The 13071-nt window shown below is 38.1% G+C and overlaps 2 protein-coding genes across 2 annotated transcripts in view; one reads left to right on the forward strand and one right to left on the reverse strand.

Moving 5' to 3' along the window:
* The window catches only part of LOC136430509 (protein SFI1 homolog), a 59779-nt gene that overhangs the window by 30401 nt on the left and 16307 nt on the right, over positions 1 to 13071 (forward strand). The window contains exons 8-14 of the mRNA XM_066421189.1: positions 1384 to 1486; positions 1722 to 1878; positions 3577 to 3738; positions 5616 to 5686; positions 6169 to 6261; positions 6532 to 6629; positions 7024 to 7090. Of these exons, the coding sequence (XP_066277286.1) occupies positions 1384 to 1486; positions 1722 to 1878; positions 3577 to 3738; positions 5616 to 5686; positions 6169 to 6261; positions 6532 to 6629; positions 7024 to 7090 (751 nt within the window). The remainder of the gene's footprint in view (positions 1 to 1383; positions 1487 to 1721; positions 1879 to 3576; positions 3739 to 5615; positions 5687 to 6168; positions 6262 to 6531; positions 6630 to 7023; positions 7091 to 13071) is intronic.
* Positions 8350 to 10727, reverse strand: LOC136430510 (leucine-rich repeat-containing protein 15-like). The gene has a single exon (XM_066421190.1). It carries the CDS (start codon positions 10694 to 10696, stop codon positions 8660 to 8662), a length of 2037 nt encoding a protein of 678 aa, XP_066277287.1. The 5' UTR covers positions 10697 to 10727; the 3' UTR covers positions 8350 to 8659.

Consider the following 13071-nt stretch of genomic DNA (forward strand, 5'->3'; position numbering starts at 1 on the left):
TAACATATATCAACCACATACATGCACATATACATTGTATTCCCAACACATTGCCAGTGTTGTTTTTTCCTCATACCTGAGACACTGGGGCAGCTTGTAACTTGAGTGACATGCACAGGGTGCGAAATACCCGGTTGCGCACTTGCGCCGCGCAAGCACATTTTGCTTGGCGCAACTAATTTCCACACGCAGCTAGCGCAGTGCGCAACCCAAGATTATGAAGCCAGAGAACCCAATTTGAGCCGAGTAAGCTCACAAAAACAGTGTCACTTTCATAAAATTCGGTAAATTTTCAATTGAAACACAGAAATCAACACCTTTTTGTTCTAAACCATCCAAACCTGTTCATAGATCGTGAAATTAGCGCTGGAAAAAGGCGAATAAACTGCCGTCGGCAGTGTCGGCAAAATCAACATGGTCACCATGCTGTGTACTCTTCAAGTCTCCTGAACATGCAAATGAGCTACTTTTCATGCAAATGAGGTACTCTCATGTAAATGAGGTACTGTTGCATGAGAGTACCCATCAAGTCTTCCAAACATGCAAATGAGGTACTCTTTCATACAAATGAGGTACTGTCTCATGTGAATGAGGTACTTTCTCATGCAAATAAGGACACTACTCTGGCATGTAGATGAGTTTGACACTGCAGGTTCATTAAAGTTTGATGATGATTCCAACACAGTTACTAGTTTATTTGTAGGGGCAAAATTAAGTAATTTTTCTTTATTGTTGTTGTATTGTTGTATTGTTGTTGTTGTAAAAAAATATACAAAACTAATTTGAAATACTATACTGTTTTGGTGTTTACTTCTGACAGTATATAAGTTTGCATGAATATTTTTTTTCAAATGTATTACTTTCCAGGATGTTATTGAATAGATAAGTTTTAGAGTTATCTATTTACTTATCATTCAAGGTTATGTGAATCATTACTTGCCTTGTTCCAAGGAAAAAAAATACCATTGTGTATTTTTCAACTTGTTGAACTTGAGGCACTGTGGCCCCCGGATAGGGGCCAGCCGGGGAACCTATGCCCAATTTTTTCGAAAATCCCAGTATATCGATCCCGAAAGATGTCATTTTTTATGTCACCGCAAATGGTGAATGTAGGTGGGGCAACCTGAAATTTTGATGTGCAACCTAGCTTTTCCCCCAGGTTGCCCACCCGGCAACCTGGCTCAAAAAAGTATTTCGCACCCTGCATGCAAAATTACCAGGTAATTGATAATCCACAGTACCCATCGGGGAACTGTGGGTCCAACTGGTTAGACCCCCTCTCCCCACCCCCAAGTTTTGGATGCCCTGATATATATGACATGTATTGGGAACGGGTCGTAGAATGCTCTTAGTCTGACAATTCCGTGACTTTTTGTTTTCCAGACAAATGTGGAGAACTTGGTTGGCAAGACTGAAACAGGCTAGAGAAGAGAAGGAACAACAACTCATGGCACTACAACACTGGGCTTATGTTCTCACACAAAATGTACTATCATGTGGATCATACTTCTTAAGATAAAATAGTTTATCGAAATGGTATAATTGATTGTATGCAAATTGTATTGTTGTAATTGTTTTGCTTTTAATGACATATTTGTTTTACAATATTTGTATGTAATAGATAGCAAAATTGAATTCTGCTGATGTGTATGCTTTTGATGATTTTTTTATGCACAAAAGGAGGCAAATATAACACCAATTTGTTCCTGTGTTGTTGATAGACCTGGCAGCTATGGGTCAAAGCACTACTACAGAGAAGGCAAGAGAAGATGAAGCTGGACTCAGCGAAACAGCTACATCATCAGATCATCACTAGAAGGTGTCTTACTGCATGGCTGACATATCTTACAGTCAGAAGGGAGAAAAGGCAAAGAAGGGGTGAGTTCCATTTACAAAACAGGAAAGACCAGGTACTGTGGGATAAAGATAAAGTATGTATGTTCATGTTTTCATGTACTCAACCATAAGCATAATAAATTGATATAAAGATACTCTTCAGCGCTCGTGAGTGCGACTCGCACACAATATGTATGCGACCAGTTTCTTGAGAATGCGACTAGATTTAAAATCACGGTCGCACGGTGCGACAATCCAAAATTAAGACCTGCGCCAGGATAATGGCTGCAGAACTAAGCGGTAAGCCGAAAATATAGGTATTCCAATGCTACCGCGAATATCGTCGGTGAATTTTCTATCATGTTCCCACACCCGCGGTACAAAAACTATCCGTTCCTAGTGGCAAAGTTACCTATAGAAATAAAGGATATAAGTTTCTCTCCTTTGTGGTGTATTTGTTTGATTTGTAAAATGTTTCAAACGTCAAAACTTTGTCGATGAAAGTGAGCGCTCGCCGGACGCTCGCTGTTTTCAATGGCGGCCATGATGTTTATGAAAAATAGACCGCAGCAGAATGAAAGGCTTGTTTCCTGCGGTCATACTGTATTTATACCTGTTCAAGCGATGATTTTTACGATCAAAAATTGATGAATCAATTCAAGTGGAGTTTTATTTAAAAAAATATCAAATTTTCCTTTTGTCACCGGTATCATTTCAAAGCTCATTACCTGCCCGTTGTTATGGTGCTGCATGTACTTTCATTCTGCTGCTGTCTATACTGCACAGCGGCGAATCACAAAGCTTTCCCCATGCGGTCTGCCTGTCATTGGATGACGGCGCCGCACGGTCCTGACGCTGGAAATTTGAACTACGCGTTTCGAAGTTCCCGATTTGACTGGGTCGGCACAAACAGATCATTTTTGATACTATTTTGAGCAAGAATTTTAAGGATATCAAAGTATTTTGGATTATCTGTAGACAGAGTGTGAGTAAAAAGAAAAGAAATGCCTGTAAAAATGTTGAACTTGATGCCAGCAGTAAAGTTTCAAATTATGGTATATGACTTTATTTGTTTTGGTCATGAACCCAATAGATAAGTTCTAGAGTCATCTATTTATTTATCATTCAAGGTTATGTGAATCATTACCTGCCTTGTTCCAAGTAAAAAATACCATTGTGTATTTTTCAACTTGTTGAACTTGAGGCACCGTGGCCCCCGGATAGGGGCCAGCCGGGGAACCTATGCCCAATTTTTCTAAAAATCCATCGTACTAGTATCAGTATGTAGGAAGGTATTGAATGAATTGAATTGCCAATTGTTCTGCACCATCAATGTAGGTTTTTATCTTTTATGGTCTATTCAAATACTTTATTCCCTGTTGTTAACGTATAACATTGATTAATAGGAGTATTATTTGGTATAGCCAAGACTTTTGCTTGTTCTTCCAACTTTTTGTAGTGGTGCCCCTAGATTTTTGCTGGTGCTCCTAACTTTTTTGAGTTAGGAGCACAGTGCTCCTAGGCCTAAAAGTTAGTCTGGAGCCCTGCTCTTCCTGCCAACATTTTTGTAGTTTGTCCGCTACTGTGTAGATCTTTTTATGAGTATTTTACAAGTATGATTTACAAACATCATAAAACTATTAACAGATTGATAGATTTATCTATTTTTGTTCTCAAGAAATATATTTTCAGTAAGAATTAGTCTATTTGACTATCATACTATAAACTATCATGTTGCAGCACATGCAGAAAGTGTTTACCGTAGACTGTTGTTGGGGCGAGCGTACCACCACTGGCAGTCCAGATGGCATGTGCTACACATTATCCATGAACAGAGACTGGCCATGGAGCAGTTAACTCACAGAGTACAGCTCAGGAAGGCTCTAACTCACTGGAAACACTGTATCCTCCTTTGCACTCTTCAGATGATATGATACGCTTTTAGAATTGTCAGTTTAGTTGGTGATTGAAAAAAATGTGGAAAGAATTATACAGTAACTGGAATATAAGCCATTGCCTTAAAATGAATGGTTCAATGTAAAGCCTAGGTTACACATAGCCGAACATGGCTCCCGAACGCTAGTCTACTCGGGTCGGTGGTAGTTCGGGAGCAGTCTGACCAGAATCAGGCCACGCCTATATTTGGCCCCGAACAGGCGCCGAATCTGCCCCATTGAAATTTTCAAAACATTCGGCTGGCGCAGCCGAAAACCCGCCGACTCAGCCAAACGCCAGCCGACCTAGCTCCCGAATCACTCCCGAATCACTGTAACCATGGTCGGGGGAGAGTAGGGAGGCCATGTTCGGCTATGTGTAACCTGGGCTTAAGTCAGTTTCCAGGTACTTGTACCTGATTAATATATATTTTGTATATAGCCTTTTTGGGCCTAACAGTGTAACTTGTTGTACACATAATTTACATCTTGGGTCTTCAGGGTTTCTGCATTTGTTACAGCACTGAGAATAAGGGGAGTTTAATCTACCCAAGTGACATACCTACATATTCATTTTGTACATGTACATGTACTGTGCCTCAACACATGTGCTGTCCTAACTCAATAAGCTTATTCTGAGTACTTAATAATAACAAATTTCTAATCAGAATTGAATTGAGAAACAACACTGTACATTTACATGTTGTTGTATCTTTAGCTCATTGTGTGGCTATGCCCAATGTTTCTTTCCTAATGCATATTTCCACTTTGTGAGCCCACCATATATTTTGAATGCATTCCAACTGCTACAAATCCTTTTACCAATCTTAAGATATTTATGTTATGTATCTCCCTTTATACATAGGTCAGATCTCTTCAGAGTTTAAAAGAATTACTTTCATAGCTTGTGTGAGTGACAAAGATTCTGTTCTGACAAAGCCGTGCTATCATGATATGGCAAACTGCCAATACAAAATAGGAGCAGTTGAGCTGATAGGAAACTACAGATTTGATCTATTCTAAATGGTCTTCTGTCGTCACGTCAAACTAAAAATGTTCAATAAGATCTTATCTATTTCTCTTCCCTGATTTTTGAGGTCTTATCTCAGAATGCAAATTTGTCCCATCTCAACACAGGAAATGAGAGTGGCCGACAGGAAATGGTATCTTTAGCACATGAATGTTTCCCAGTCTCGGTCCAATTAGTCCTTAAAGAATAAGTGTAGGAGTGAAGAAGTAAGCTTTCAGTTAAGACTTGTTAGAGGTCATAGGGACAGGTACATTGTATATGTTGGTTGTTTCTTGAGTGAATAACACTTGTTACCTATTCCATGTTGTTTTTTAGTTGTCTGCATGATGCATGCATTTGTGACATGTATGTAACTCTGGCCTACCGTAGTCAACATAACTTGCCAGCACAACTGAATAACCTGTGTAGTGACATTTGGTATGTGCAAAGGTCTTAGGAAGATGAGGTTTATGGCCTCCTTGTGGCTTTTCTTGGTACACTAGAGGACACATTGGATGTGGATTTTGCCAACTAGAATTTTATTTTCACAATTACTGGGATACAGTAAACCAGATAAGACACTATAACCAAAAAAATTTAAAATCTCGAAATGTTTCTTCAAGCTCTACATGTTCCTTGGATTTTCTGCCCCAACATCTGCTTGAAGATTAGCTGTTTGTGGAAGTGATACTGTCAGACAATACAAATGAAGAATTGACAACAGAGGGGTCTGTAGCTGCCACTAGGCTTATTATGATAAAAGACAGACAGCTCAGCATGTTAAAGGTTCATACCTATATACAAAGACAAAAGCCACAGTCCTTAACATCTTACAGTTGTTGAACTCCAAAGAGAGCAGAGGGATCTAGAGGCTCTAGCAGTGCAGCATCAAAGGAAGCAATGTTTGGTGAGGCAAAGATCATAGATCACAATATATGTATATCAGTACAAAAATTGAGATGTCATGGTATTATACTGATATTCATTTTGTATACGACATGTGTATGATTCTGAAGTGCAGCTTGTATTGACATTTTATTAGTTATTAAGACCACCTGCAATTGGCAAAGAAATCATGTCAAAATTTTATACTGCAGAAGGAGAAATTAAAGATAACGATTTTGCTTAACATAGAGCTCAGTATCATGAATAGTATTTTGTAGAGAATGAAACAAAGTATTTTGAACCCTGAAGACAATGGCAAATTCTTACAACATACTTCATTAATAGTATGAACATATATAGTCATGTTGCTATTGGTTGTGCCTTGTTTGCTACACTGTCATACATATTAATACCGGTAGACTAAGTATAAAGTAGAGTGGACTCGTTCCTCAGCTTACCGCAGTCAAAATACATATAAGTATAAGCTTTAATTTGTGTTTTCAGAAAACCTACTTGTCTGTGCTGAAGTTAGCTGTAGTACAGAGGAGACTGAAGGACATGAAGAACAGACTGGCAATGGAAACAGCCAACAGGAAGGTTGGTCAGCATTGAACAATGTCTGGAGCAAATTGTTTGCAAGAAGATTTTGTCAAGGATAGTATCAGCAAGGAAGTTCAATCAGATTAAACCTCCTTGGTATCAGCATACAAGATATATTGTAAGTCTTACAGTGAATTATGCAATTATAATTGTCACCTTAATCAAATAATCATAGATCACAACTTTTAACTTCAACAACAGAATTTGGAAAGTAGGGAAATGTATGTTGCTTCAGAAAAGGAATAATTTGACATTTTCTTTTCCCAGTTGACGAAGAGAGTTTGGGAGATGTGGATGAAGAAATGTGAACACAGAGAAGAACTTAAGCTGCTCCCTGCCACAAGGATTGCTAGACACCATCGTAGGTAAGCACAGTATATGACCTTCAATATTCTTCCACCATGGCCTGTATACTGTTTCTGTTAACTTAGTTTGCTAATGGTAAACATTAGGAAAAATCCAACACTGTTACTCAAAATGCAAGATAGAGTGTGGTTGGTTAGCAGTCTTCTCACATTTCACAGACTTGTTTTCAGTTACACACAAAAAGAACCTTAGAGAGGGACAATGTTTTTATTTTTACACATTCATTCACATTCAAGATATGCAAACATTGGCCAAGTTAACAGTATTCTTTATGAATGTAAGACATTACACATGAATTATGATTATCAATTTAAAGACAAGACAGTATCTGTCAGAGATATATTAGATATTTATATATAATGGAAGAGGCACTTTTGGTTGTATCATTTACAGGCAAGTAAAGCTGAAAAAAGCATGGACCACCTGGATGGCATATGTTCAGTGGAGAAGGCACCGAGAGGTAAAAACATTTTCTTCATCTACTAGTAAAACATACATCTATGTCCCCAACCCACTTTTACACATACATCATGTAATATTAATAGGTACAAATGGTGCCGCCTTGAACAGTCATGTCTTACTCTTAATCCTACCATAGATTCATGATTAAGATGCTCGTGTGTTCTTAAGAAATAAACATGAGAGGATATTGCAGAGGTGTTATGTAAATTGTTATTCTAATTCCCACTGTATCCCTCAGCCATTTTTATAATCATTCTTGAATTTGAAAAAGCCTAGCCTTAGTTTATAATAAGGCCTCAAGAGAACTTCAATCGTTATCACTATCCTTTGATATGCTTTTAAAAAGATTATCAGTAATTATGTATAAATATATGATTAGCGGAATACAAAAAGAAAAGATTACATCCTATCTGACAAACGCATGGCACATGGACGCAATAACATGGCTTAAATTGACATACATCAAGCATTATTCTGTAGAGAAGAGAAAATAGATAGACATATTGGCAAATATTTTGATCTGTCCTTGGTGCTGAACTCACTATCATTTCCTTGTTAACAGCAGAGGTGCTCTCAGTAGATGTGTCTGGCACTTTAAGATATTAAAGCAAATGACAAATATTTGATCAGGAAACAAAATGGAACATTTTCTTCAACAAGTTGACCTTGAAGTGATGACCTTTGACCTTTTAAGTTTAGGAGGTGGGTAAAAGACAGAACAGACATTTGTTAGTATGGTGATTTTGCAGTGGAGAAAACTGCAAAGTTGATGAAGCATCATCACAAATATTTCAAGATTTACAATAAATAAAACATTGTTTGGGTAGTCTATAGAAACGGAACAGAAATGAACATGTTTAAAATATTTGACATCATTTTACATTTTCCTTCACAAAGTACTGTCCTTTGCTATCCTGTCAGCACAGATTCTTTTTGTAATTGAATCTTTCTGAACAACCCCTTTACTAAATTATTTCCTTGACTTTTTATCTATGATATATTATAATAAACATATTGATAGGGCTAGATCAAGAGAACTGTCAAAGCCTTTTTTCCTTGGATATCACCTTGCTTTGATATTCACTACACAGAAATCAGTAGTTTTATTTGATGAGATTGAAAACTAGGTCACTGACTGCAAAGATAGACATTTTCATTGTGCCATGAAAGAAAAATGGACAAAACACACGGCTAGTGGATACAAGTCAAACAGTATTCTGTGGAGAAAGGAAAATTATTTTACATATTCATTTGGTAGATTTTTGTCCTCTGTACTAAGGCCTAATGTTCGGTGTGTCTGGATGTTTTTGTGTTCGTGGTTATTTGAATACTCTGTCAGTAGAGTGGCAGGAAGTAGGTGGGAAGCTGGTGACACAACAGCAAAGGTCAGACATGACAGGAAGTAGAGTTCACAGGTGGTAGAACTCAGTTTGTCTACAGTTTTGTTGCATTTCACAGAAACCTGTGAAATAGCTGTGTTATCTGTCGGATTTCTGTGTAATCTTCAGGATGGCCGAGAAATCTTTAAAATTTTTGTGAAAATTTAGGATGACCGTCTAGGTCTTTGTCAGACGTTGGTAGTATACATATAATTGGGGTTGTCAAGAGCAACTGCCGGCTCATTTACATACACAGCTGCAGCAGCACCTGTACCTGTAGATCTTGGTCTGATCATTGGTGGTTCTACATCTAGAGAAAGCTGTGGGACAGCCAACCTCTGGGGATATCCTGGGTTTGGGTCATTCTGGGACTCACCCTGGCCTGTCTGATCATGAGGATTCTGTGTCCTCCTCTTGTACCAGATAGTGAAAATGATGCCACCAATGAGAATGATGCCAGCAGCTGCACCAAAAACAGCACCAAGGAGAACAGGTAGGGAGAAACTGGGAGCAGATCCTTGTGGTTCTGGTTTATCTGAAGTGCCTGGCAGTGTGAAATTATTAGGTGATGAAGGCACTGTTGTCATTGTTACAGCAGGGGGCACGTTTGGTTGGATATCTACAGACAGTGTTTTAAATGCTGAGCCAACAGGACTTGCTGCAATGCAGATGTACAGACCAGCATCTGCTACTGTAACATCTGTTATGGTAACAGTAACATTCACTGTCATACTCACTCCCTCATTTAACTCAGCCGTTATATTTAGTCCAGATGGGAGAGTGACTGTGATGTCTGGTGTGGGGATTCCTGAAGCTTCACAGACCAAATGGAGTGTCTCCCCCTCTACAACTGAGTTGTCATCACCCTTCTCAAAACTGACAATCATTGGCTCTTCACAAGTCAGATCCTCAGGATTGATATCTTTCAGCCGTTGTCCATCATGACGAGGATCAGTACAGGTGATCTGGTATTCAAAAGATGGCGTCCCAGTCATTTTCTGTCTGAAACCAACTATCCTGCAGTCACACTGCCAGGGATTGATGCCAATGTCTACAACAGAGATTGACGACAGCATGTCATAGGCCTCCAAGGGAAGTGTCATCATCTGGTTACTATGAAGATAAAGCCGATAAATTGATGGAATTTTTGACAGTGCCTCAATGGGGAAAGTTTTTATGTTGTTGTTAGACAGGTACAAATATGTAAGAGTTGTTATTTCTGTGAATGTATCAGGAAAGATCTGCATGATTGCATTGTGCTGCAGCTGTAGACTGTCAAGACCGGAGAGACCAACAAACAAATAATCAGGAAGTACAGTCAGGGCATTGTTGTAGAGATAGAGTGTTTTCAGGTTAGCAAGTCCTGTGAAAGCAGCCGATGAAACAGTTGAGATTCTGTTTGAGTGGAGAAGGAGAGAAGACAGTTTTGGCTGATTGAAAAATGCGTCAGCAGGAATGTCTGTGATGTTGTTATAGGACAGGTACAGATTCTGTAATTCTGGAAACTGATATTGTATGGTTGGAATGCTGGTTAATTGGTTGTTCTGTAGTTGAAGTTGCAGAAGTTGTGGCAAGTTTGAAAATGCACCCGATTCAACATGTGTTATCTTGTTCGAGTCCAGGTACAGTCGTTGAAGTTGTGGCAAGTTTGAAAATGTCCCAGACTGAATGTGTGTTATCTGGTTGGTGTACAGATTCAGTCTTTGGAGCCGGGGTAGGTTGGCAAAAGCAGCAGTTGGGATGCTGCTGATGTCATTATCATGGAGGTATAGGTAAAGAAGCTGCTGCAGATTGGTGAAAGTGTTGGGTGGGATAGTTTTCATGTGATTACTATAGAGATACAAGTGCTGAAGTTGGTTCAGACCACCAAAAACACCTTGTGGAATTGATGTCAGGTTGTTTCCATAAAGCTCAAGACGTTGTAGCTGTGGAGTGTGACTGAAGGTTCCTGCCTCAATACTACTGATGTCATTGTTGGTCAGGTGTAGGCTTATCAAGTTAGTATACCTCGAGAAGTCTGATTGGCTTAAAGTTGTAATTTGATTATAGCCTAAGTCCAGGTTAGTGATGGATGTATTTAGGTCCTGAGGAATGCTGGTGAGGCTCAGAAAGTTGCAGCTACAAGATGATGATGATGATGAACAGCTGCAGGAAGCTTCTGTCATGTGAAACTCCTTCAGGATGATGAGAAGGAAAATCAGCAAGTCTTGTAGCTTTCTACCCATGTTGTCCTGTCACCTATAAGACAAGTTGTTGGAAAATAGGTTGTGATATAATCTTTTCTCTGTTGAACCTATTTTGAATGCCTAAACTGAATAGATTTAAAAGAATTACAGTATTTTGTCTAGTATGGCACCTGTCCCCAATTTTGTATTGAGGCGCTAACTTTGTCCCTTACGTCATTATTGATTATTTCAGCTTCAGGTATTGAATTCTTGTTGATAGCGTGGACTGACCTTCCAAATGCTTATTTTTAACCTATTGCCATGCTGATACAGAGGACCATGTTACTTGGAGTCAATCAGAGCTCACGCTTACATGTATTAATTTTACTTTAATATACCAATTAATCCTCTAACGGGTGCCAGGATAGGATCAGAGGAGCCACCTGGAGCTAAAATTATGTGGGATGCATTCCATCTTATAAGTAACATTTTCATGAAAGAAACAAAAACGATGTCAATTCCTACTGAAGTAGATATGGGCCATAGATTTGTATATACATATAGCACTTCTGAATCAACTTCTTTATAAATCATAACTTTGATTTTGGGTGACTTTTGTGGTCACAAAACCATAACTTTAATGCTAATCAGTATATGTCATGTTGTATATTCTGCACATCATGAAATCTCCAGATTCTCTCCACCTACACCCCCCCCCCCCCAAAAAAAAAAACACACACAGATATTCTGTTATTACTAATATTAGTATTGGATATTACATGTAGTACTGGTATGAATATATTTTGAAGTCCCACGTATTTTTCCCAAATACTCAAATATGTCCACTGTTGGTAATATAGATTATACTGAGTCTGTCTAGATCTTGTGCATGTGCAAATGTGTAGGTTGTATCTATATGACCACACTTACCTTGCTATTGATTATATCTCAAGCAGACTGATAGTTCCTCCCTGAATGACCTCTGGATTCCAAGTACGTACATTTGTATGATAAAGACTGGTGGGCTTTTACACTGCAGGCACCAACTGCAATTTTTTGGTCAATCCTAAAGTTAGAGGCAAGTCAACTTTCCTTTACTGTATTGTGAGTAATATTGTGGCCTCTTCTTCATTTCTTGAACATGTGTACATTACAACATGAAACATTTTTTTTAGAGTTTACTGATGTTGATTAGATTATAAATGTACTATACCTGGTCCAGTAGTCTTGCTGATGTTCAAGTGAAGTATTGTATGAGAAGTAGAATGGAAGGTAGGGATTGTGTTAAGCAATTTTTGATACTATTCGAAACATCTTGCACATTGTATTACCAAGTGAATCACTGGACCTTTATCCATGTGAGGTTCATGATCTGCTTTCTACTCAAGACCCAATTATATGCTTACGTTTGACTCTGAAATAGATCCAAATTCAGGTTTGGCAGGTTTCCTTGCCACTATCCTGTCAGGAAATGATAACAAACAGTTCCTGTCTTGTGATGGATTTTTCGGCCAGTGGCTGCTCCTTTTCTGCATGATCGTGTGTACTTGTAACAGTCTTACTTGTACTTTGACCTTAGCAAGGTCATTCATGTGGGATGGTTGTGTTGATTGGCTTGATATGAATGCCATTGGATGAATGTTAATCTTTAACATACTATTTACTCCCATTTCTCACTTTTTATGATACAGTACATAGTTGCTAACAAGTTTCAATGGGTAACTATATATTCCTTTCTAAGGAGGAAACTACTAGACGGAAGTAGAGATCAGTGACCCTAAAGCTCTGTCATTAGCACTGTATATACTGCATCAAGCCTCAGGAAGTACATGTACAAAGTCATGTACGAGTGAAGAAATGACACAGTTACCATTTTTCAGTAGTTCTTTAGATACAAGTCTTATAACTTGTATTATAATCTGTTATCTAATGATACATGGTAGTTAATTGAATGTAGATCAGCACAATTATTATTACTTACTAGCTGTATTCTGACTTATACATGTACAAGGTTGAGAAGGTTACACTTTGTCTATTTGAAAAAGAACTGTTTCAAACCATTCATGAATACATTGCCATATTAAGCTATTGTTGATGAAAAAAAAATGAAAATAAAATCTTTTGCAAATAGTCTGGAGTAAGATAAGGATTAACATAACATAAAGTATAAGAGGATTATTCAAGTTTCAGCTTTGTATGGACTGTTTTAATGCAATGCACCCCTTTCTTTGATCTAGTATCATAATTTTAGTAACAAAATTACCTTTTGCCATGTAATATATGGATTGATAATGAGAAATAGTTTTAATGAATAAAAAATCACAACTTATGATCAATGTGACCACACTTTTTAGGCATGTGCAAGCCTTTATAATCTATTTAGTGACTATTGAGTTTTACAACTGAACAGATAGTAAAATTGGGAGTAAAATTTG

The sequence above is a fragment of the Branchiostoma lanceolatum genome, chromosome 3 (genome assembly GCF_035083965.1).
Source record: "Branchiostoma lanceolatum isolate klBraLanc5 chromosome 3, klBraLanc5.hap2, whole genome shotgun sequence".
In the NCBI taxonomy this organism is placed as follows: domain Eukaryota; kingdom Metazoa; phylum Chordata; class Leptocardii; order Amphioxiformes; family Branchiostomatidae; genus Branchiostoma; species Branchiostoma lanceolatum.